Here is a 20007-nt window from a genome sequence, read left to right as displayed (position 1 = left end):
GATATAGTACTCCACACAGACCCCACCAAGTTTGCCTCTCCTCCACTACAGTCACTGAGCAGGTGACTGAGGCACTGTTGATCCAGGGTCATATCCTTACTCGCCCTAGAATGTAAGCTCAGGCAGGGCAGAGGCCATGCCTGACTTGTGCAGCCCAATGCTTCACACAGCCTAGGTGCGTAGCACATGGTAGATGCTCGGTAAATATTTGCTGAATGAAAGATCAAATGAATGATTGCAGCAAGCAAGTCTTGTAGGCGTCCTGGAGCCCAAGGATTCTGCAGTAGGCAGCTTTCACAGAGGTTCTTCCAGTGCAGTGGCTCCAGCTCTGGGTGGAGTGGGATCATCAATGTCTGCCCCCAGGGTTCACAGCTGTTCTGAACCCCGCCCCCAGGTGGCAGGGCAGCCCAGTCAGTCAGTCACGTGCTGGCGGCTGGCCAATCATCGGGGGCGGCGCGGGGACGGGCGGTGTAGACGGAGAAAGTGAAGGGTGAGGCACCGCCCTGCAGATATTCCAGCGGATCCCCGGTGGCCTCATGTCGCGCAGCGGAACCGATCCTGAGCAGCGCCAGCAGGCGTCAGAGGCGGACGCCGCAGCAGCAACCTTCCGGGCAAGCGGTAACTGCACCGCGGCAGGGACTCCCTGGGGCGCGGAGCCGAGCCCTCCCCTTCTTTAGAAAGCTCTTGCCTCCACCTAAGGTTGGAACGCTCATCCCGAGCCAGACCGACAAGGCATACAGTCGCCTGTGTACGAGCTGCAGGCCAATTGGCGTTGGGAAGGTCCAATCCTGGGCCTCTAGCTCCTGAGCGGGACGGGGCGGAGAGGACGCTTCCGAGCTTGGGCCTGCTGGTGGGTGAGACCCAGGAGAGAGGGAGCTAGAGAGCTCTGAGGACTGATCTTAACTGTCTGCCCCCAGACCATCAGCATATACGCTACAACCCACTGCAGGATGAGTGGGTGCTGGTGTCAGCTCACCGCATGAAGCGGCCCTGGCAGGGTCAAGTGGAGCCCCAGCTTCTGAAGACAGTGCCCCGCCATGACCCCCTCAACCCTCTGTGTCCCGGGGCCACCCGAGCCAATGGAGAGGTAAGCCTGTAGAGCCCTGCATCTGCAGGCTGGGCCACGGGGAGTAGTTCCCTCTTAGAGCTGTCCTCCACCCACAGGGGTAGTGAACCTCCTTCTGGGTCATATCCCACCAAGCTTTTTGGTCCCCTAGAGTGGGCCTTGCCTACTCACTTGTAGCCTGTCCAGTCTTTGAAGCCCACCAGGTAACTGGTGGTATGGGGCAGTGAGTGCTTCTAGCCCATCCTTGTCAGTAGGTGAATCCCCACTACGATAGCACCTTCCTGTTTGACAACGACTTCCCAGCTCTGCAGCCTGATGCCCCCAGTCCAGGTAACCTGGCTCCAACTGCTGTTGGGGAGGAGGGTGGCTAGACCTCTTGAGGGACTGCTGCTGCAGAGTCGTACTCCTTTACCTCAGGACCCAGTGATCATCCCCTTTTCCAAGCAAAGGCTGCTCGAGGAGTCTGGTAACTATGGATTTCCCCTTACAACTTTCAAACCAGGGTTGGAGACTCAGCATTGGGGTTGGGCCCTGCCCATAGCACAGCCAAGCCCTGCCTCTCAGTTATCTTTACCCCCCTCACCACCCAGTAAGGTCATGTGCTTCCACCCCTGGTCGGATGTAACGCTGCCACTCATGTCGGTCCCTGAGATCCGGGCTGTTGTTGATGCATGGGCCTCAGTCACAGAGGAGCTGGGTGCCCAGTACCCTTGGGTGCAGGTTTGTGAAGTCACCCCTTCCCCTGGATGGGCAGGGAGGGGGTGATGAAGCTTTGGTTCTGGGGAGTAACATTTGTTTTCACAGGATGTGGTCAGGAGGGAGCTGACTTGGTGTCTTTTGGCTAACAAAGCTCCCTATCCCTATCTGACAGATCTTTGAAAACAAAGGTGCCATGATGGGCTGTTCCAACCCCCATCCCCACTGCCAGGTAAGGGTGTCAGGGGATCCAGTGGGATTCTTGGCTGAGTCTGAGCCAGCACTGTGGCTCAGACTCCAGAGGAACTGGATTAATGGATGGGACAAAGGAAATATGCCAATGATGTGGAGGCTTGGAAGTAAAGGACCTGTCTGTTCTTCTCTGCTTTTGCCCCTTGACAGGTGTGGGCCAGCAGTTTCCTGCCAGATATTGCCCAGCGTGAGGAGCGATCTCAGCAGACCTATAAGAGTCAGCACGGAGAGCCCCTGCTAATGGAGTATAGCCGCCAGGAGCTACTCAGGAAGGTGGGAGAGAGCCAAGCCCTGTGTTCCCAAGGAGTCCCTAACTTTCTTACCCCACGAGAGAGGTGTGTAAAGGAGAAAGCTAGAGGGGAACTAGTAGAGAGAGAGACTTGCTAGGAGGCCCTAGCAATAATCCAGTAATCTAAAGGAAGATGATGGTGACTTAGACTTAGGTGGTTAGTGGTGGAGGTGGTGAGAAGCCATCAGATTCTGGGCACATTCTTTTCTTCTGCTTCCCCTGCCTATTTGCTGACCCCACCCCAGCTCTTATGTCATCTTGATGACTTCCTATCCATTCTGCCTGCCTAGGAACGTCTGGTCCTAACCAGTGAGCACTGGTTAGTACTGGTCCCCTTCTGGGCAACGTGGCCCTACCAGACACTGCTGCTGCCCCGTCGGCATGTGCAGCGGCTACCTGAGCTGACCCCTGCTGAGCGTGATGGTCAGTCTCCCAAGTAGGATCCTGGGGCTAGGCACTGGATGGGGGTTGCTCCCAGTAGGGTCAGCATCTGGACCCCAGGCTGAGAGTCAGGCTCTGATTCCAGATCTAGCCTCCATCATGAAGAAGCTCTTGACCAAGTACGACAACCTCTTTGAGACGTCCTTTCCCTATTCCATGGGCTGGCATGGTGAGGCTTTTCAAGTACCTATATCTCCAACACCATTTCTGGGCCTGGGGCCCCGCCCAGTGAATTGCAACCCCAAAGGAGCAAGCCTTGAAACAGTTGCTGGGGGATGTAGCAAGAGCAGAGATGCTGGGACTGAGGGTGGAGCAGCAAACTTGGTGAAAATATGTCTCCAATGTGCTTTCTAATCTCCTGCCAGCTCTTCTCAGGCAGGGATCCTGGGAGATGTAGTTTTCAGACACCTGGCTGGGTTTGGGGGTAGGGGCTAAGCTGGATAACTGAAAAAGGGCTCTCTCTCCCCATTATCTCTCTTCTTTCTGTCAGGGGCTCCCACAGGATCCGAGGCCGGGGCCAACTGGGACCACTGGCAGCTGCACGCTCATTACTACCCTCCGCTCCTGCGCTCTGCCACTGTCCGGAAATTCATGGTTGGCTACGAAATGCTTGCTCAGGCTCAGAGGGACCTCACCCCTGAGCAGGTCAGGACTCAGAGCAGTCTGGCTTCTCCAGACTCTCACATGCAGTATGTGCAGGCACCTGATACTTCTGTTGCCCTTTTGCTCCAATCATTGCACAAGGCAGAAAACAGCTCTGGCAGGGAAGGCACTGCCAAAGTTAGGAACCCTAGGGCCTGGAAGGAGAGTATAGTCCTCAGATCTCCTTTCTCTCCTGCTTCCTCCAGGGAGCCCAACAGTCATGACCCTGATAGTTCCTTGGGCCCACCCCCAGTGGGCCTGTGGCATTCATGTTTCATATTCATATTTCAAACCACAATATCCAGCAAAGTATCTTCTGAGCACCCAGAACTCCATACCGTCGGCCAGGTGTGGTGGCTCACGCCTTAATCCCAGCACTTTGGGAGGTCAAGATGGGAGGATTGCTTGAGCCCAGAAGTTCAAGACTAGCCTGGGAAACATAGGAAGACTTGTCTCTACAAAAAAAATTTAAAAAGTTAGCCAGGTATGGTGGCATATACCTGTGGTCCCGGATACTTGGGAGACTGAGATAGGATCACTTGGGCCCAGGAGTTTGAGGCTGCAGTGAGCCATGATCATGGCATGATGGCATTCCAGCCTGGGTAACAGAGCAAGACTTTGTCTCAAAAAAAAAAGAAAAAGAAAAAGAAGAAAAGAAGTCCATACCACCATTCTTGGCAGCCCAGCCCTTATCCTCCTTAATTGCTCCCTGTCCCTTTTCCAGGCTGCGGAGAGACTAAGGGCACTTCCTGATGTTCATTACAGCCTGGGGCAGAAGGACGGGGAGACAGCAACCATCGCCTGACTATGCCGACCACAGGGCCTTGAATCCTTTTTTTTTTTTTTTTCAACAGTCTTGCTGAATTAAGCAGAAAGGGCCTTGAATCCTGGCCTGGAATTTGGGCAGATATAGCATTAATAAAACTGTGCATCTCAAACTTTAATCACATACTCTAGTAACAGAGGAGTGTGAACCTTCAGAGATATAGGGTTAAAAGCTAAAGGCATAGCTCCGGCTACAACTTCTCTTTGTTTACAAATGTGTAAAATCTTGATGCAAAAATTCCACCCAAATTTCTGAACAAAATTAATATTCAGTATTACATCTAGCCTATAGATTCTCTTACTCTTGGTGTAATGACAGTATCCCAGTTTAGGAAACTGTTTTAAAATCTTGTGTCTTGGTTGTGGCTGAGGCTTTGGGAAGGCCAGAGCCCCTTTTGCCACCACACCTAGGGTGTCAGCTCCAAGCCTGGGCCTGAGGGTTTGACAGGGAGCGGGTGAGCTGGATCCTGATCCCAGTGGTCAGTGGCCAGATCCTGGGCTGCTGGCCAGAACCCTGGCTTTGTGAGTGGCTGCAGCTTGGCTCTGCTCCAGCCCACAGGGGCTAAAGGGGCGGGTAGGGAGCATGTAGGGAGCGTGTACATGGCTTTGTGTCCTTGGCTCCTCCAGACTCTCACATGTGCGGGCACCATATACTTCTGCTGCCCTTGTGCCCCAATCATTGCACAAACAGAAACAGCTCTGACAGGGAAGGGACTGCCAGAGTTAGGAACCCCAGGGCCTGGAAGGAAGGTATGGCTCTCAGAGTGACCTGGGGTCTATTCTGTCCCCTCTGGACCTGTTTCCCTGGCAATGCTGCGGTAACAACAGTCTATGCAACACAGGAGACCTGATGCCACCTGGGGTCCTCCAAATTTTAAGGTGAAGGCAGGGATTGTGAATGATGCAGGAATGGCCAGAATGGTTTTTGCCTTCATTCTTTTCCCAGGGGAACCAAGCCTGTGGGTGGGGAAATCACACTAAGGCTGGACAGTGACTGAATCTGGCCCAGGAGAACCTTGGCTGCGTGCCTTCCAGACCAGGGTCTTTCTTCCCTGAGATCCTGAAGGGGAAGTATCTGGAACTTGGGCGTGTTGCCCTGGTCTGGAAGATCTGATAGACACAGTATGCACACATTTCCCTCGAGCTTCCGTGACTGGGGAGTAGATGAGAGCCCTGGGTGGGTGGCTGGTTTCTTGAGGTATACATATACCCGACACACCTTACATCTCTGATTTGGCTGCATTTTGGAAGCATCTGGGAAGTTTTAAACAATACTGATGTCTAGGTCCAACCTCCAGAGATTATGATTTAATTGGTATGGGGTGGGGTTTTGCAGTTTTCAAACCACAATATCCAGCAAACTTTGAGAACCACTGCCCTACACAGCCCTCCTTCTTCCCTATCTGGAGTCAGGGGCACCTTCAGCTTCTCCAATCACCTGGCCAGTGGCTCTTGTCCTGCTGTTCCAGGGTGGGTAGGCCTTCAGGCGGAGACCCAGGAATCCAGCTCCAGACTCTGTCCCCGGCAGGGCAGCCTCTTCAGTCCGGGACGGGACAGGAAGTGTCCGGCGGAGGTGGGGGTGGAGGTGATTGGCAGTTGGAGTCTCCAATGGGCCAGGAGCCCCCCTATTTCACTCCTCTCCTTCCATTGGCGTCTGGGCGGAGCCGCCCCCACTGCGGGGGCCCAGGGCGGGAGGGAGTAGAGGCCGGGGCAGAGGGCGAGGGCAGAGGGCGCTGGCGGCAGCGGCCGCGGAAGGTGAGGCCTGGTGTAGACGCCAAAGTCTTGTCACGAGTGGGCGGGGCAGGGTGATGTATGATCTGAAAGGCCGGGAGTGACTGACGACTGTCAGTGTGTGTGTGCCTGTGAGGCTGTGTCTGTGTGACAGTATCATTGTGTGCGATTCTGAGTGTCACTTGGTGCAGCTGTCAGCTAATGTGACTGCGTGTGTCAGTGTGCATGGAGCTGGGGCTGCATGTGGCTGTGCAAGTGTGGGATTATGTGTGTATCTGTCAATGCACATTTTTAGTGGGACTGAGTTGTGTGTTTGTGTGAGAGGGGCTGTGACCACATTGGGGAATGTATTTTGGGAAGGTCTCTGTGGGGTTTGAGACCATGTCTGCCAGCATGAGAGTGGGTGGCTGGCTCTGTGTGTGCCAATGTGTGACTTCAGCAGTAGCAGAGCAAAAGTGAGGTTTGTGACTATGTGTGTGTGCTGGGTCCCAACTTAAACCGTGTGGGAGTACAGCTGTATTCATGTATTGGGGGACCTACTTCAAGAGCCCATGGGACTGACCTTTCTCTTAAGTGTCCAGCATGGACAGACACACCCACAACACACGTGGCTTCCCCTCTTTCTTCCTCAGCTCAAGAATCCCCAGCATCAGGTCTACTGCTCCTTACTTTCTGTTTCCCTGCTTGACTCAGTTTCCCTTACATGCCGTTTTCTCTCCCTATTGCTGTCTTACTAGAGATGTCTCTGCGTGTTTCTTCATAGCTTTGTTCCCCTGGTCTCTATGTGGGTGCATTTCCAGTTTTGCTTCTCCTGCCTCTTTGTCTCTCCCTGTGCCCCTATGCCTGCCTTCCCTGCTGATCTTGATCTCTTTGGCTAGTTGGAGGCCTGTAACAGTGACGAGGTGCAGGTCTGCCACTGCTAAGAGCTCCCTGAGAGAGGGGGCTTAGACCATGATGAGAAGTTGCGTTTAGGCGGTGCTGTGAGCCCTGGTGGGGGCTGTGTGTGTGTGTGACTGCGTGAGTTTATGAATATGTGTAAGTGTATCTGAGTCTGAGACTGTGCGGCTGTGCCCGTGTGACTGTGAGTGACCACATGTGAGAGTGTGTGAGTCTGAGGGTAACTGTGGGTCCTGTGTATCTGGCACCAAGGGACCAAAGGCATTTCCTGGTGCTGGGGCCCAAAGAGTGGAGGGGGAGGTGAGAAATGGCTGGAACTTCCAGGGGAGGGGGAACTGGACTCTTTGGCCTCTCCTTATATCCCCCAACTTGGGGCCTCCTTTCCCCTGGAAGCACAGCCAGCTGTGCCCTAAGGAAACATTTGGTGAGGAGTGAAAAGAGGAGGAGTGTGTATCTGATTTTTCATTTGATAGTGTCCACGTGTGTTCAAAGGCATGCCCTTTTGTTAACTGTGCGTCGTGAGTCCATGTGTGAATGTGACTATGTCTGGCTGTGTGAAAACACAGGGCGTCTCTCACTGACAGGGACATAAGTGTTAGCCACCCTCCTTTCCCTCTTGCTGGCCTTGGCTGTGTCTGTGGCTTCCTTTCCAGACTTGGGGGAGGCCTCTTCCCTTCACAGGGCCTTGGGTGGGAGGGAAGGAGGGAGGAGGCAGAAGCGGGGAGGGGGCCTGGCTAGGGGCGGCGGAGCTCCAGGGCTTAGAGGGGGCGGGGCAGGGAAAGGGAAGGAGGGAATGGCTTTGGGGTCCCAGAACTGAGTGGAGTAGGAGACGGGGGCTGTAGCTGGTGAGAGGAAGTCCTGGAGGCCATGGACACTCTGCCGCTGGGATCACAGAGGTAGGGTGGGGCTAAGCAGGGTAAGTGTGGCTGGGTGGCCAGGGGTGAGCCAACTGGACACACTCAGACAGACACACAGACACATGGAGGCCCTGTTCTGCTCTACTCCTACTCCTGAAGGGTCCGTGCTCTTCCTCTTCTGGTCTTGTACCCAGAACCCTTTCCCCGCCTGACCCTTCCTTCTCCATCCACTTCACCACTGCCTTCCTCCTTCTGCTCTCCCTCATCCAGAATCTCTCTCTCCTAGCATCCCCCACCTGCAATACAGACACACTGTTAGCTTTTTGAGTTTCCACCAACCCCAATCCAGTCTTTCCAACACTTCCCGCACTGCCCCATCACCTCCTAGTCCTGATCTCTGAGTATCTCTTGGTGCTGTGGCCCCCATGCCTGTTCCTGCAGGCTCCCAGTTCCTCTTAGCCTCCCATCCCCTTCCCTCCCCTCCTCTCCCCGCCACCCTGTCTCCATCTCCATCTGCTGGCTCCTCACCCACCCCCAGCCTCTGGCAGCAGCCAGGGCATCTGGATCTGCTTAACTACACAGCCCCAGCCTGCACCCTAGCCCCATCCAGCTTCACAGACTGGAGACCAACGAAGTGTCAGAGCCAGGCCCAGCTGAGTGGCTCAAGTAGCCAGAGCAAGGAGCCAGGTTCAGACGAGAAGCCTGGCAGCCAGAGCAGGGGTAGGTCTCAGGGTGGGAGTGCCACATGGGCTCAGATCCATGATGACAGCCTTCCCCCAGGGTGATAAGGTCTGCCCAGGTTAGTCAGAGGTGGTGATAAGCCCTGGACCAGGTGGGGGTAAATACCAGCATTCCCAACAGCTGGATTGGAGGGGTTAATGGGAGTGGCTAAGCTGGTGCCAGTGCTTGGTGCCAGGGGTGGGCGCCAAGGGCGATGGAGGGGGAGTTGCTGGCACAGTCTCTTGCCTCTGGCTTTTGTTCTGGGCCCTAAGCCCAGGACTGAGATGGAGGGTGTGAGGGGGTGTGTGTGTCCGTGTGTATGTGTGTGTGTGCACATGCGAAGCACTGGGTATACAGTGGGAAAGGGGACCTCAGGTCAGTTCCCCCAGTGATTTCTAACAGCCTTACCCCACTTGGTGCATCAGTTTTTCTCTAGGAAGCCTCAGTTTTGGAGAGGAAGAGCCAGGCTTTAGCCTCCCTTCTCAGGGGTTGGGGATTTCTGACTCTACCTCTCCCCACAGATGAGCAGCGGCTGCTCAGGGCTGAGCAGGGTCCTGGTGGCCGTGGCTACAGCCCTGGTGTCTGCCTCCTCCTCCTGCCCCCAGGCCTGGGGCCCCTCAGGTGAGAAGAACCCTGCTCTACAACCCCCCAACTCTGACTTATGACTTGCCACCTTCACTGTGGCCCCTTCCCATGACTAACTTGTGATACCACCGCTGCCCCTGTCATCCAACCTAGGTCCCCCTCTACCCTGTTCTCTGACCTCTGTCTCCAGATTATAACATGATGCTTTGATCCAGTGAGCCCCCCACCACCTAGGTTTTAACAGTCTGCTTCTTATCTGCCATTCTCACAAAGTGGGGAGGGGGGTAAAGGAAGAGCCTCACATCAGAAGTGCCCTCCACAGGGGTCCAGTATGGGCAGCCCGGCAGGTCCGTGAAGCTGTGTTGTCCTGGAGTGACTGCCGGGTAAGTGCCCCCTGCCTGTTGGTCTGACACTCATGACCCTTTCTTGACTCTGCCTAGTCCTCATGTCCCACCCCTCCCATCCTTGCCTGCTCTGTCCGTAATCCTCACCTCTCTTATCTGTCCTAACCCTCTAACAATCCTTATTCAACAGAAAATTCAGCTGGTATGTTTTGAGCACCTGCCAAGTGCCAGGTCTATTCTAGGCTCTGGGATACAGCAGTGCTAATGCCAGGCAAGGTGCCTGCCTTCACAGAGCTTACATCTTAGTGGGGAAGACAATACGCAAAGGAGAATCTTGCCAGATAGTAATACCTGCAGGGCAGAAAAGCCAAAGAGAGGGATGTTGAAGAGGACAACTGAGTGGTTACCTTATTTATTTATTTATTTTTTTGAGACTGTCTCACTCTGTTGCCCAGGATGGAGTGCAGTGGTGCAATCTGGGCTCACTGCAACCTCTGCCTCCTGGGTTCAAGTGATTCTCCTGCCTCAGCCTCCCAAGTAGCTGGGATTGCAGGCACGCACCACCAGGTCCTGTTAATTTTTTTGTATTTTTAGTAGACACGGGATTTCACCATGTTGGTCAGGCTTCGAGCTCCTGATTTAAAGTAATCTACCCGCCTCAGCCTCGCAAAGTGCTGGATTACAGGCGTGAGCCACTGCGCCTGGCCTGTGGTTACTTTTTAATTGGTAGTTAGGAAACGTCTCTCTGCGGAGGTGATGTTGAAGCTGATTTCTGAAGGTCAGGAAGGAGGCAGCCGTGCGCACATTAAGGTATAAGTGCTCCTGACAGAGGGAACAGCTAGTGCAAAATGCCCTGAGGTGGGAATGAGCTCAATACCCCCAAGGAATAGAAAGAAGACCAATGTAGCTGGAGTTTTCAGTGGGTGAGGGGGAGACAGAGAGGAGCTGAAGAAGGAAAGGAAGGCAAGGGCTGGCTCACAAAGGGCTTTGAAAGCCAGTAAAAGGAATTTGGGTTCTATTGCAAATGCAGTCAGAAGCCAATGGAGAGCTGTGGCATGGTCTGACTTATGCTTGACATCTTGTCTTTGTCTATTGTCACCTCATCTTACTTCCAGGGACCCAGTGTCCTGGTTTCGGGACGGGGAGCCAAGGCTGCTCCAGGGACCTGACTCTGGGCTAGGGCATGAACTGGTCCTGACCCGGGCAGACAGCACTGATGAGGGCACCTACATCTGCCAGACGCTGGATGGTGCACTTGGGGGCACAGTGACCCTGCAGCTGGGCTGTGAGTTGGGGAGGGTGGCAGTGATGACACAAGAGGATCCTGAGGGAGTATGGGATCTGAGTAAGCCCTCTGGGACCAGGAGGACCTGAGGACTGCTCAGTCTCCAGGTGTACCCTCTGCCTCTAGACCCTCCAGCCCGCCCTGTTGTCTCCTGCCAAGCAGCTGACTATGAGAACTTCTCTTGCACTTGGAGTCCCAGTCAGATCAGCGGTTTACCCACCCGCTACCTCACCTCCTACAGGTGTGTGTGTGATTGGGTGTGGATGCCTACACATTTGGGTATGCTGGCACAACATGGGTGTGGGAGGCAGGGAGGTAGGTTCTAAGGAAAGCCTCAGAGAGGGCAGAAGGCCCTCTTTTCCTTCATGACTTCAGATGGCCCCCTCCCCACCAGGAAGAAGACAGTTCTAGGAGCTGATAGCCAGAGGTAGGACATGAGGGAGCATGTGGGGGCTCCAGCTGGGTCCCACAGTAGGCATTTTCAGAGCCCAAGACCATGTCCTCCCTTCTAGGAGGAGTCCATCCACAGGGCCCTGGCCATGCCCACAGGATCCCCTAGGTGCTGCCCGCTGTGTTGTCCACGGGGCTGAGTTCTGGAGCCAGTACCGGATTAATGTGACTGAGGTGAACCCACTGGGCGCCAGCACACGCCTGCTGGATGTGAGCTTGCAGAGCATCTGTGAGTACCCACCCCTAGACCTCCTCCAGACCCCCATCACAGAGACCCCAAATAGACTCAGATCTCTCCACTCCCAGAGCTCCCAAACAGTTTCCTCCCAACATAGACTCCATTTCACACACAGAAGGCCCTGTGGAGCCTAAGAAGGCAAAGGGATCAGAGCCCAGGAGGCATGGTTATTTCAGCACACTAGAGGCCGCTACTGCTACCCACACTGCCTGACTGGCTGCCTAGCCGCAGAGCAGGCCCTGCCATGGGCCCTGTACTGAATGCAGCCGTATGTCATGTCCTGCCTTGCTGGCCCCTTCTTCCTTGACCTGTGCATGGGAGTGGGACACTAAAACTCTAGCTGGAATTTGGGCCAATTCATCTTCCTTGGATGAAAATAAGAATTGCTCTTTTATTCACTCAACAAGCATTTCAAAAGCCCACCCACAGATGTCAGGTGGTTTCTTTTTTTCTTTTGCTTCCTTTTTTTGTTGATATAGGATCTTACTTTGTGCCCAGCCTGGATGAAGTTCAGTGGCGTGATCTTGGCTCACTGCAGCCTCCAACTCCTGGGCTCAAGCTATCCCCTTACCTCAACCTTCCAAGTAGCTGGGATTACAGGCATGTGCCACCATGTCTGGCTAATTTTTAAAATTTTTTGTAGAGACAGGGTTTTGCTATGTTGCCCACACTGGTCTCAAACTCCTGGCATCAAGTGAACCTCTCACCTTGGCCTTCGAAAGTGCTGGGATTACAGGCATGAGCCACCACACCCGGCCTCAGCCCATTTAATAATACAGATGACCGGTCTGAGTCTAATGAATGATCAAGTTTAAGATTTCCCCTCCCCTCTCAGGAGTGTCCGGCTAAGGCTCCTTTAAACACACACTTTGGAAAGTGGTAGGGAAGTGATGGGGACCCATAGCCTACCCTGACTTTGTGTCTTGACGCCCTTAGTGCGCCCTGACCCACCCCAGGGCCTGCGGGTAGAGTCGGTACCAGGTTTCCCCCGACGCCTGCGAGCCAGCTGGACATACCCTGCCTCCTGGCCGCGCCAGCCCCACTTCCTGCTCAAGTTCCGTTTGCAGTACCGTCCGGCACAGCATCCAGCCTGGTCCACGGTGAGGCCTGGAGTGCGTCCCAACCCGCGGCTGTGGGTCCTGTCTCTGATTTCATGATCTTGGGTGTTCTGTGTAGCTTCCCAGTGCTGGCAGGTCACTGAAGACCCAACACTTCCCTGTGGGCCAGGCTTTGTACTGGGTGCTGGGTTGCAGTGGTGACTGACAGACGGAGTGTCTGTCCTGTGGGGCTATAACTAAGATGTGAAGCCCATCTGTGGGAAGATAGCAATGGCTTAAAAAAAAAAAAAAAACTCTTTTTTTTTCTTTTTTTGAGAGGGAGTCTCGCTCTGTCACCCAGGCTGGAGTGCAGTGGCATGATCTTGGCTCACTGAAACCTCCGCCTCCTGGGTTTAAGCAATTCTCCTGCCTCGGCCTCCTGAGTAACTGGGACTACAGGTGCCTGCCACCATGCCTGGCTAATTTTTGTATTTTTAGTAGAGACGGGGTTTCACCATATTGGCCAGGCTGGTCTCGAACTCATGACCTCATGATCCGCCCACCTCGGCCTCCCAAAGTGCTGGGGTGTGAGACATGGTGCCCAGCCTAAAAATAACTCTTAGGAAAAGGAGTGCCTTACCTAGAGGCACGTCTCCTACAAACACTCATATCCCCAGCTGAGGATAGCAGTGAATTAGAATCTCAGGAGATGTTAAAGGTTGGCTGGTATCAGGACTGGGGAGCAGCAGCATCAGATAATAACTAATATTTACTTAGTGCTGCCTTCCTGTGGGGTTTCTGGCCACACTTTTTGCATATATTGTTTTGTTTAGGTATATTCACCTCTATTTTACAAATGAAGAAACTGAGTCCCAGAGAGGCCCAAAGGGTCATTCAATATGTGGTTCAGCAAAGATTTGAACCCAGGCTGCTTGATGCCACAGCCTCTCTAAGTAATCACTACTGCCGTCTTACAAACACTAGGTGTAGACTCAGCCCCACCAGACACCCAACATGAGACCTGGACAGCTCTACTAGGCTTTAGGATGAGACTGGGAGCAAGGGGTGCTCTTCGCAGATGGTGGCTGGGAAGGCCCTGCACTTACAAGCTGGGTAACAGTGAGTCATGTTTACCCCCAGGTGGAGCCAGCTGGACTGGAGGAGGTGATCACAGATGCTGTGGCTGGGCTACCCCATGCCGTACGAGTCAGTGCCCGGGACTTTCTGGATGCTGGCACCTGGAGCACCTGGAGCCCGGAGGCCTGGGGAACTCCGAGCACTGGTGAGAGACAAAGCCAAAGAAAAGGGCCAGAGGCCCCACCCCAAAGCATCTATCAGCTGAACCAATTCCAAAAGACAGCCAGGTGACACATGCCCTGCCCACGCAGGCACCGCAATTACTGTCCCAGACTTCAGTCTTGTTTGCCTACAGCCCTGTCTTAGCTTAAGTCCTTCCCCTTGGCCTCCACCCCTGCAGTTACAGGCTCCACTTCTACAAGCTTGGAGCTTGCGATGCTCCCTAGGAACTGGCCATGCCCTATCAGGCTCCTCCTCCTAGGAGGGTTGACTTCCAATCTAGGCCTTGGCCTTGAGCATAGGACGTGACCCCCATCCCCACCAGCATATGGACACTTATTGGGTCTTGCCTTCCTTTAGGGACCGTACCAAAGGAGGTACCAGCCTGGGGCCAGCTACACATGCAGCCAGAGGTGGAGCCTCAGGTGGACAGCCCTGCTCCTCCAAGGCCCTCCCTCCAACCACACCCTCGGCTACTTGGTGAGCTTGGGCAGATGAGCAAGAGTTGTAAAGGAGTGAAAACCCCAGAGAAAAGGGGACACCAAGCTTGGTCAGCCTTGCTCTCAGTAACATGTGGCCCTCCCTATTAGATCACAGGGACTCTGTGGAGCAGGTAGCTGTACTGGCGTCTTTGGGAATCCTTTCTTTCATGGGACTGATGGCTGGAGCCCTGGCACTGGGGCTCTGGTAAGTGACTGCCATCGGTCCCTCAGCCTCTGATCCTCACAAATGCTCTGATGTCCATAGACCACATTCATCTCCACCCTTCATGACTGCCCACTGAACCTGTCTGATTCTGGAACTACCTCCCCACACCTCCATCCCCCATGCCCCACTTGATTCTAACTGATTCCTCTCCTGACCCTTTACTAATAAACCCTTTGGAGGAGACTGAGATACCTCACATTGTTGGAGAGACAGCTACCTTTCTGTGCCCCAGGCTGAGGATGAGACGGGGCGGGAAGGATGGATCCCCAAAGCCTGGGTTCTTGGCCCCAATGATTCCAGTGGACAGGCTTCCAGGTGAGTAGCACATCCAGGAGATTTGGACTTGGATATGTGTGCCCCTATTTTGAGTGTCCAGATTAAAAGCTGGCTGCCCTAGTCATTTTTAAAATGCTGGGAATCCAAGTTGGGTCTCCTCATTTTAATGATGTCTAGGCTCAGAGCTGGGCCTTTCATTCTTGAGTCCCTGGGCTAAGAAGTGGGTCACTTCCCCTTTTCTCAGGGTACCGAGGAAGGCCCCCAGATGGACTCCCCTCCAGGGTATTAGTATTAATACTCCTCCAGGGTATTAGACTTAGAGCTGGATATTCATCCTTTTTTTTTCCAGTTGTCTTGGATCAGTGCTGGGTCCCCTCCCTCATTCTTAATGTTCCTGGGCCCACAGCTAGGTCCACTCCCTTATCTTCAGCATGTTGAAGAGGCTCCCTCAGAGCTGGGCTCCTCTACTCATCTTCAGAGTGTTAAGCTTAGAACTGAATCATCTCCCTCATTCTCAGGGGGTCTGGGCCAAGATCCAGTCCTACTGTCTCTCCTGATTTGCCTCCTGCTTCTTCTAGGAGCTCCAAACCTATAGAGGACCCAGGAGGGCTTCGGCAGAGTCCACCTATAATTCTGTCTTGCTGGTGTGGATGGATGGACAGTAGATCCCTATGGTTGGGTCTCAGCTGGAAGTTCTGTTTGGAGCCCATTTCTGTGAGACCCTGTATTTCAAATTTGCCAGCTGAAAGGTGCTTGTACCTCTGATTTCACCCCAGAGTTGGAGTTCTGCTCCAGGAATGTGTGTAATGTGTACATCTGTATCCATGTGTGACCATGTGTCTGTGAGGCAGGGAACATGTGTTTTCTGCATGCATGTATGTAGGTGCCTGGGGAGTGTGCGTGGGTCCTTGGCTCTTGGCCTTTCCCCTTGCAGGGGTTGCGCAGGTGTGAATAAAGAGAATAAGGAAGTTCTTGGAGATTGTACTTAGAGATTATTGTCCAATGCTGCTTTATTATTTGGCTATTGGGGGCTTCAGCCTATTTTCCTTAGCATCCCAAAATTCAGGTTGGGCAGAGTTCCGTGGAGCTTTCTCTCTTGGTGCTCAAACCACTGTGACAGGCTGGGGTTCTGGGGGTGGATGCAGATGCTGCGTTGAGCCAGGTGAAGCCTGGGTAGAGAAAGGTACAAAGCTATGGCCATAGCTTGGGGATGAGATTAGGGTCCAGGGTTTAGGAGCAAGGACCAGATGAAAACCTGAGTTGGCATCAGAATTAGCAGTTAGGGCTGGGGTTGGGATCAGCATTAGGGGTTGGGACTGAGGTCAGAGTCAGGGGTATTAGGGGTGGGAGCTCACACGAAAGCCTGGAGATGACAGTCCCCATCAGCCTCCTGCAGTTCCACCCGGATGACCTTCCTCAGTAGCTTGCCTGAGAGTGGCTTTCGGTAGAGCTGAGTACAGCAGGCAGTGCTGGGTGGCAGTAGGAATGCTAGAGGGCAACAGGGCCATGTGTTCAGAGGGATCCTGACCAAGAACCTCTCTGCCAGACAGCTGCAGGTTAGGTTGGATTTCCTGGATCTTTTCAACTTCATCCCATTCACCCAGACCCCCAGCTTTCTATACCCCCAAGTACTCACCTGCTGTAGGGTCTGGGCTCAGGAGCAATGACAGCAGCAGGAGACTGCAGAAGGTTGAGGGCCCCTTCATGTTTGCTCAGCCTAGACTCTTCCTTCTCTCTCTCTCCTCCTCCCCTACCTTTTATCTGGGTGCCTTTTACCTGGGGCACTAGGTGAGTCAGAGGTGGTTGGAGATGTATTGTGTATCCTGTGACATTCCTGGGCCCTAATTCTTGGTCTGTTGCCACAGATTCCTTCCTCATCTAGGACAGCCATTTTCCATGTGCTCCTAAGCTCTGGGCAGTGAAGCTGAGGGAAGGATTAGTGTGTGATGTAGGGACTGATGGAATAGTGAGTGAGGGCAGTCAAGCATCCACAGCAACCTCTGACGATAGACATTCACACACAAATATGCATAGCCACACATTCGAAGTCACTCCTCAATCATTCGGTCAACCTCACAAAGTCATACTCGTGATCAGACAACCATAGACAAAATTATATAGCCCCAGTTACACTCAAAGTCCCAATCCCACCCAGTTGTGTTTTCACAGTCATCCAATCACAAGCAAATTCACACTAGCACACACAGATTCTGATAGGGGAGTTCTGGGTGGGGTGGGAGCAGAGGGCAGGCGAGCACCAGCTTGCCTTCATCTTCTCCTGCCCACTTCCTGGCCTGACCTGACTGTCTTATCAGAGAAACTGATGGTAATGGGTTCCTAGAGCAGGCCCTTCTGGCTGAGGAGGGGTCTTGGCTGAGGCCAGCCACGTTCAGAGAAGCTGGGGGAAGGCCCTTTTTGGTAATATTGAGGGTGCTTTGGAGATGCTGAGGTGGGGCAGCTTTCCCCAGGATGATGAGACAGGGAGGAAAGGTGGGGTAGATAAGGAGGAAAGATAAAAGCTCTTTGGTGCTAGGTTACTGTTGTCAAAACAGGTAAAAGACCCAATGAATCTTACCTTCCTGTTTTTGTCTAGTCCTGTTCCAGGAATGCCAACCTCTTGCCAGCAGGGGCCTGGGGTCTCCAGATCCAGTCCCTGACTTGTTGAAGACATCAGACTCAAGTACTCCATTACATCTTTGTTCTACTCAAATTCCAGCCTCCTTCCTGGGCCTGGAGGAACATCCCCCCTCCCTACCCAGGTTCAGTCACACCCTCATGTCTAACCCCTATACCCCCTGCATCCCACCCTCCAGCTATAGCCACTTCTCTCCTAATCCCGTACCCAGCTGTTCTTTACCCTCTCCCTCAATGCAAAGCTCATATTCATCTCTATCCAGTCCTTTCCGGGAAGCTGGGAACTGCCTAGGGTGGCGGTATGCTGCCAAGTTCAGTACCCCTGGCTCCTTGAAGAATTTCCCACTCCTGGTCCAGGGATCTCAATCTGCAAGTCCTGCTCTATATTTGAAACATAAACTAAGTCATAAAGCAGTAATCCAGGCCTTATCTTGTTGCAGTCGTCTGTTGTAGGGTCAGCCACTCTCTATGGAGTAGGCTTTCTCTTGGGATAGGGCTTAGGCCTTTCTCTTGTGCTCCAAGGCTTGGGTGTAGCCACTGAGGAAATCCCAAGGAAATCTCCCAGGTTCCTCGGTCTTATCAAAGACCTTCTCCATCAGTTGGCTGTGCGATACATACTTTCTGGTCTTTCCTGGACTTGTTGGTCCAGAGGCCTTCGGAAGGCAAAAAGCAAATGCTTCTGGGTGTGCACCCACCTCTCCCCTTTAAGACCAAGTCTTCTCCCTAGCCAAAATCTGCAGTAGCAGGGGTAGCTGCAGGCTGAAAGCCAGAAACTGGGCTGTCTCTTTCTTTAACTTAATCTTGTGGTGCCCTTTCTGGTGTTGGGTCCAGTCCCTAACTGAAGGCAGGCCCACATAGCAGCCTCTGATTCTCATCACTTGAGTTGGTGGGTCCCAGACTGATTGGGTGACAGAAGGGGGAGGCAGAGAGCAGTGGCCCTTGGACTCTCCTAGGGAGGGAGCAAGAACTGCTAGGTAGGCTGATGCCAAGGATCTCTAAACCTGGGATCAGACTGGGGAAGCCAAAAGTTGGGGTATGAACTGTAGGAAAGGTCACCAACCCAAGTCCCTCCTCTGTGGCAGGCAGTTTCTAGGAATCTCCCCCCTTCTCATTTACAGCCTGCATCCTACACCTCTGCTTAAAATGTTTGAGATACACTCCCAGCAGAGAAGATTCTTCAGACAGCTGGCAAAGTCCTGGCTCGGAGGAAGGGAGTAACAGGCAGGATTATTTAGTTCTCTTCATATAGGCTATTCACAGTATGTGTTTTTGGGGCTTGGGGTTGGGGGAGACAGTCACTGATAGTAACAGGAGGCCTGACACTGATGAGGCGCTTTGACGTGGAAGGGCACCCTTTTAGGGAGGTACGCCCTGTCAGTACGGAACAGAGCCAGTGTGGGGAGGGGCGCTCGGCTCGAATGGCAACAGCGGCGGCAGAGTCAGGAGGTCAGTACGGTGGGCTTCGGTTTAAATCTTTAATGCACTGGCTGGCTGGGCAGCGGCGGTGGGGCTGCGGCGCGGGAGGCCACGACCCGAGCGCTGGGGAGCAGGGCCCAGGCCGCTGGACAGACAGCTCATCAGGCCTCGCAGAGGCTCCAGCTTCTGCTCCCCGGGGTGCGCCGAGCTGTGGGGCGACCCGACACTGGCATGAGGCGGGGCGGGAACTACCGGAATCCCCCCGATGGGTCCTCAGAGACTGAGTCTCGTCCATGCCCGGGGCGGGTTCGGGGTATCGCAGCCCCCTCACCTCCGCTCCCTCCGCCACATGCGCAGCCAGGGGAAAAAGTAGAAACAGCCCCAGTAGATCCTGCAGAGAGAGGGCAGAGGCGGGCGGGGCGGGGCGGGGCGGGGCGGGGCGGAGCTGACCCCACAGACTCCGCCCCACGACGCCTCGCCCTCGAGGAAGGCTCCGCACCGCCCCTAAAATCGGCACCCTTCGCAGCCCACGCCCCTCGGAGGCTCGCCCCGCCCACCCCTCGCCCTCGCAGAACTCCACCCTCCCCCACCCCGGAGCCGCCTGGTTCCTCCTCCGCAGAACCCGCCTCCACTCACTCCTCCTCCGCCTCCAGCGCCACTTCGTATCTCCTCATTCCCGACATGTCCTGGGCTCCGAACGTCTCCTGGGGAGCGGCATGATTGAATCAGGGATTCCCTAGCCCCAGGTCCCCTTCTCCGTCACGCTCAGGACGAGGCTGCCCAGTTCTCAGGTAATCTGAGGCTGATGCCCCCGGGAAGCCTCAGTTGCCACCACGGGACAGGGTGGGCTTGGAAATTTGGGAGGCACTGGAAGTTAAGGGGTGAGGAGGCCGGTCATCTCCGGGGCCTGGGGCATTTAGGGGGCGAGAGGTTTGGCGGTCATGGAACTGGGAGATTTGGGGCCCTGGGTGAGGATTTTCAGGGGCTGGGGTCACCTGGAGGGGGGGCTGAGAGGGGTCAGCGCAGCCTAAACTCCCGCCCTCCCTGGCTCCACCCCGGAAACGGACCGTTACCATTACGTCACAGGGATGCCGTCGCGCACTAGATTTGCCTGTCCCCCGGAAGGGGTGGGGTCTGCATGTCTCCCAGAGGAGGCGGAGTCGAAACGTCATCTTAGGGGGTGAGGCCAGGGGCGGAGTCGGTTGTTTAAGATGCGGGCAAAGGACTTATTTTATAGGTGTGGAGTCAGGTTTTGGAGCTACACCTTGGGAGGCTGAGCCTTCCGCACCAGGCAGCAAGAAAAGAGGGTTGGGACGCAGTCC

The 20007-nt window shown here is 54.3% G+C and overlaps 4 protein-coding genes across 7 annotated transcripts; 2 read left to right on the top strand and 2 right to left on the bottom strand.

The window, feature by feature from the left end:
* The first annotated feature begins 421 nt into the window (after positions 1 to 421).
* GALT (galactose-1-phosphate uridylyltransferase) lies at positions 422 to 4491 on the top strand. Of its 3 annotated transcripts, none has more exons than XM_023203285.1 (11): positions 422 to 618; positions 918 to 1087; positions 1321 to 1396; positions 1484 to 1532; positions 1657 to 1786; positions 1938 to 1994; positions 2165 to 2287; positions 2594 to 2726; positions 2830 to 2913; positions 3235 to 3389; positions 4111 to 4491. In XM_023203285.1, exons 1-11 carry the CDS (start codon positions 537 to 539, stop codon positions 4189 to 4191), a joined length of 1140 nt encoding a protein of 379 aa, XP_023059053.1. In that variant the 5' UTR covers positions 422 to 536; the 3' UTR covers positions 4192 to 4491. The 3 variants fall into 3 exon arrangements, with proteins under 3 accessions (XP_023059053.1, XP_023059054.1, XP_023059055.1); XM_023203286.3 differs by having other exon boundaries at positions 476 to 699; XM_023203287.1 differs by lacking the exon at positions 422 to 618 and having other exon boundaries at positions 949 to 1087; positions 1318 to 1396; positions 1484 to 1786.
* Positions 4492 to 5008: 517 nt separating this feature from the next.
* IL11RA (interleukin 11 receptor subunit alpha) lies at positions 5009 to 15612 on the top strand. Its single transcript, XM_023203283.1, has 13 exons — positions 5009 to 5966; positions 8938 to 9037; positions 9324 to 9384; positions 10461 to 10630; positions 10757 to 10871; positions 11025 to 11057; positions 11143 to 11309; positions 12255 to 12418; positions 13496 to 13637; positions 14012 to 14131; positions 14242 to 14338; positions 14592 to 14674; positions 15214 to 15612. Exons 1-13 carry the CDS (start codon positions 5529 to 5531, stop codon positions 15228 to 15230), a joined length of 1707 nt encoding a protein of 568 aa, XP_023059051.1. The 5' UTR covers positions 5009 to 5528; the 3' UTR covers positions 15231 to 15612.
* On the bottom strand, positions 15608 to 19752 carry LOC111536784. Its single transcript, XM_023203288.3, has 6 exons — positions 19681 to 19752; positions 19322 to 19389; positions 19017 to 19076; positions 17211 to 18893; positions 15991 to 16123; positions 15608 to 15804 (listed from the first exon to the last, which is right to left on the bottom strand). The coding sequence occupies exons 2-4, from the start codon at positions 19366 to 19368 to the stop codon at positions 18737 to 18739; spliced, it is 264 nt and encodes an 87-aa protein (XP_023059056.2). The 5' UTR covers positions 19369 to 19389; positions 19681 to 19752; the 3' UTR covers positions 15608 to 15804; positions 15991 to 16123; positions 17211 to 18736.
* Positions 15621 to 17262, bottom strand: CCL27 (C-C motif chemokine ligand 27). 2 transcript variants are annotated; one of them, XM_023203289.2, is made up of 4 exons: positions 17211 to 17262; positions 16272 to 16419; positions 15991 to 16123; positions 15621 to 15804 (listed from the first exon to the last, which is right to left on the bottom strand). In XM_023203289.2, the coding sequence occupies exons 2-4, from the start codon at positions 16339 to 16341 to the stop codon at positions 15669 to 15671; spliced, it is 339 nt and encodes a 112-aa protein (XP_023059057.1). In that variant the 5' UTR covers positions 16342 to 16419; positions 17211 to 17262; the 3' UTR covers positions 15621 to 15668. The 2 variants fall into 2 exon arrangements, with proteins under 2 accessions (XP_023059057.1, XP_031789943.1); XM_031934083.1 differs by having other exon boundaries at positions 16272 to 17215.
* Positions 19753 to 20007: the final 255 nt, after the last annotated feature.

This window comes from Piliocolobus tephrosceles, chromosome 14, assembly GCF_002776525.5.
Source record: "Piliocolobus tephrosceles isolate RC106 chromosome 14, ASM277652v3, whole genome shotgun sequence".
NCBI lineage: Eukaryota > Metazoa > Chordata > Mammalia > Primates > Cercopithecidae > Piliocolobus > Piliocolobus tephrosceles.
The sequence above is the reverse complement of the archived record's forward strand: the minus strand, read 5'-3'. Positions and strand labels throughout refer to the sequence as shown.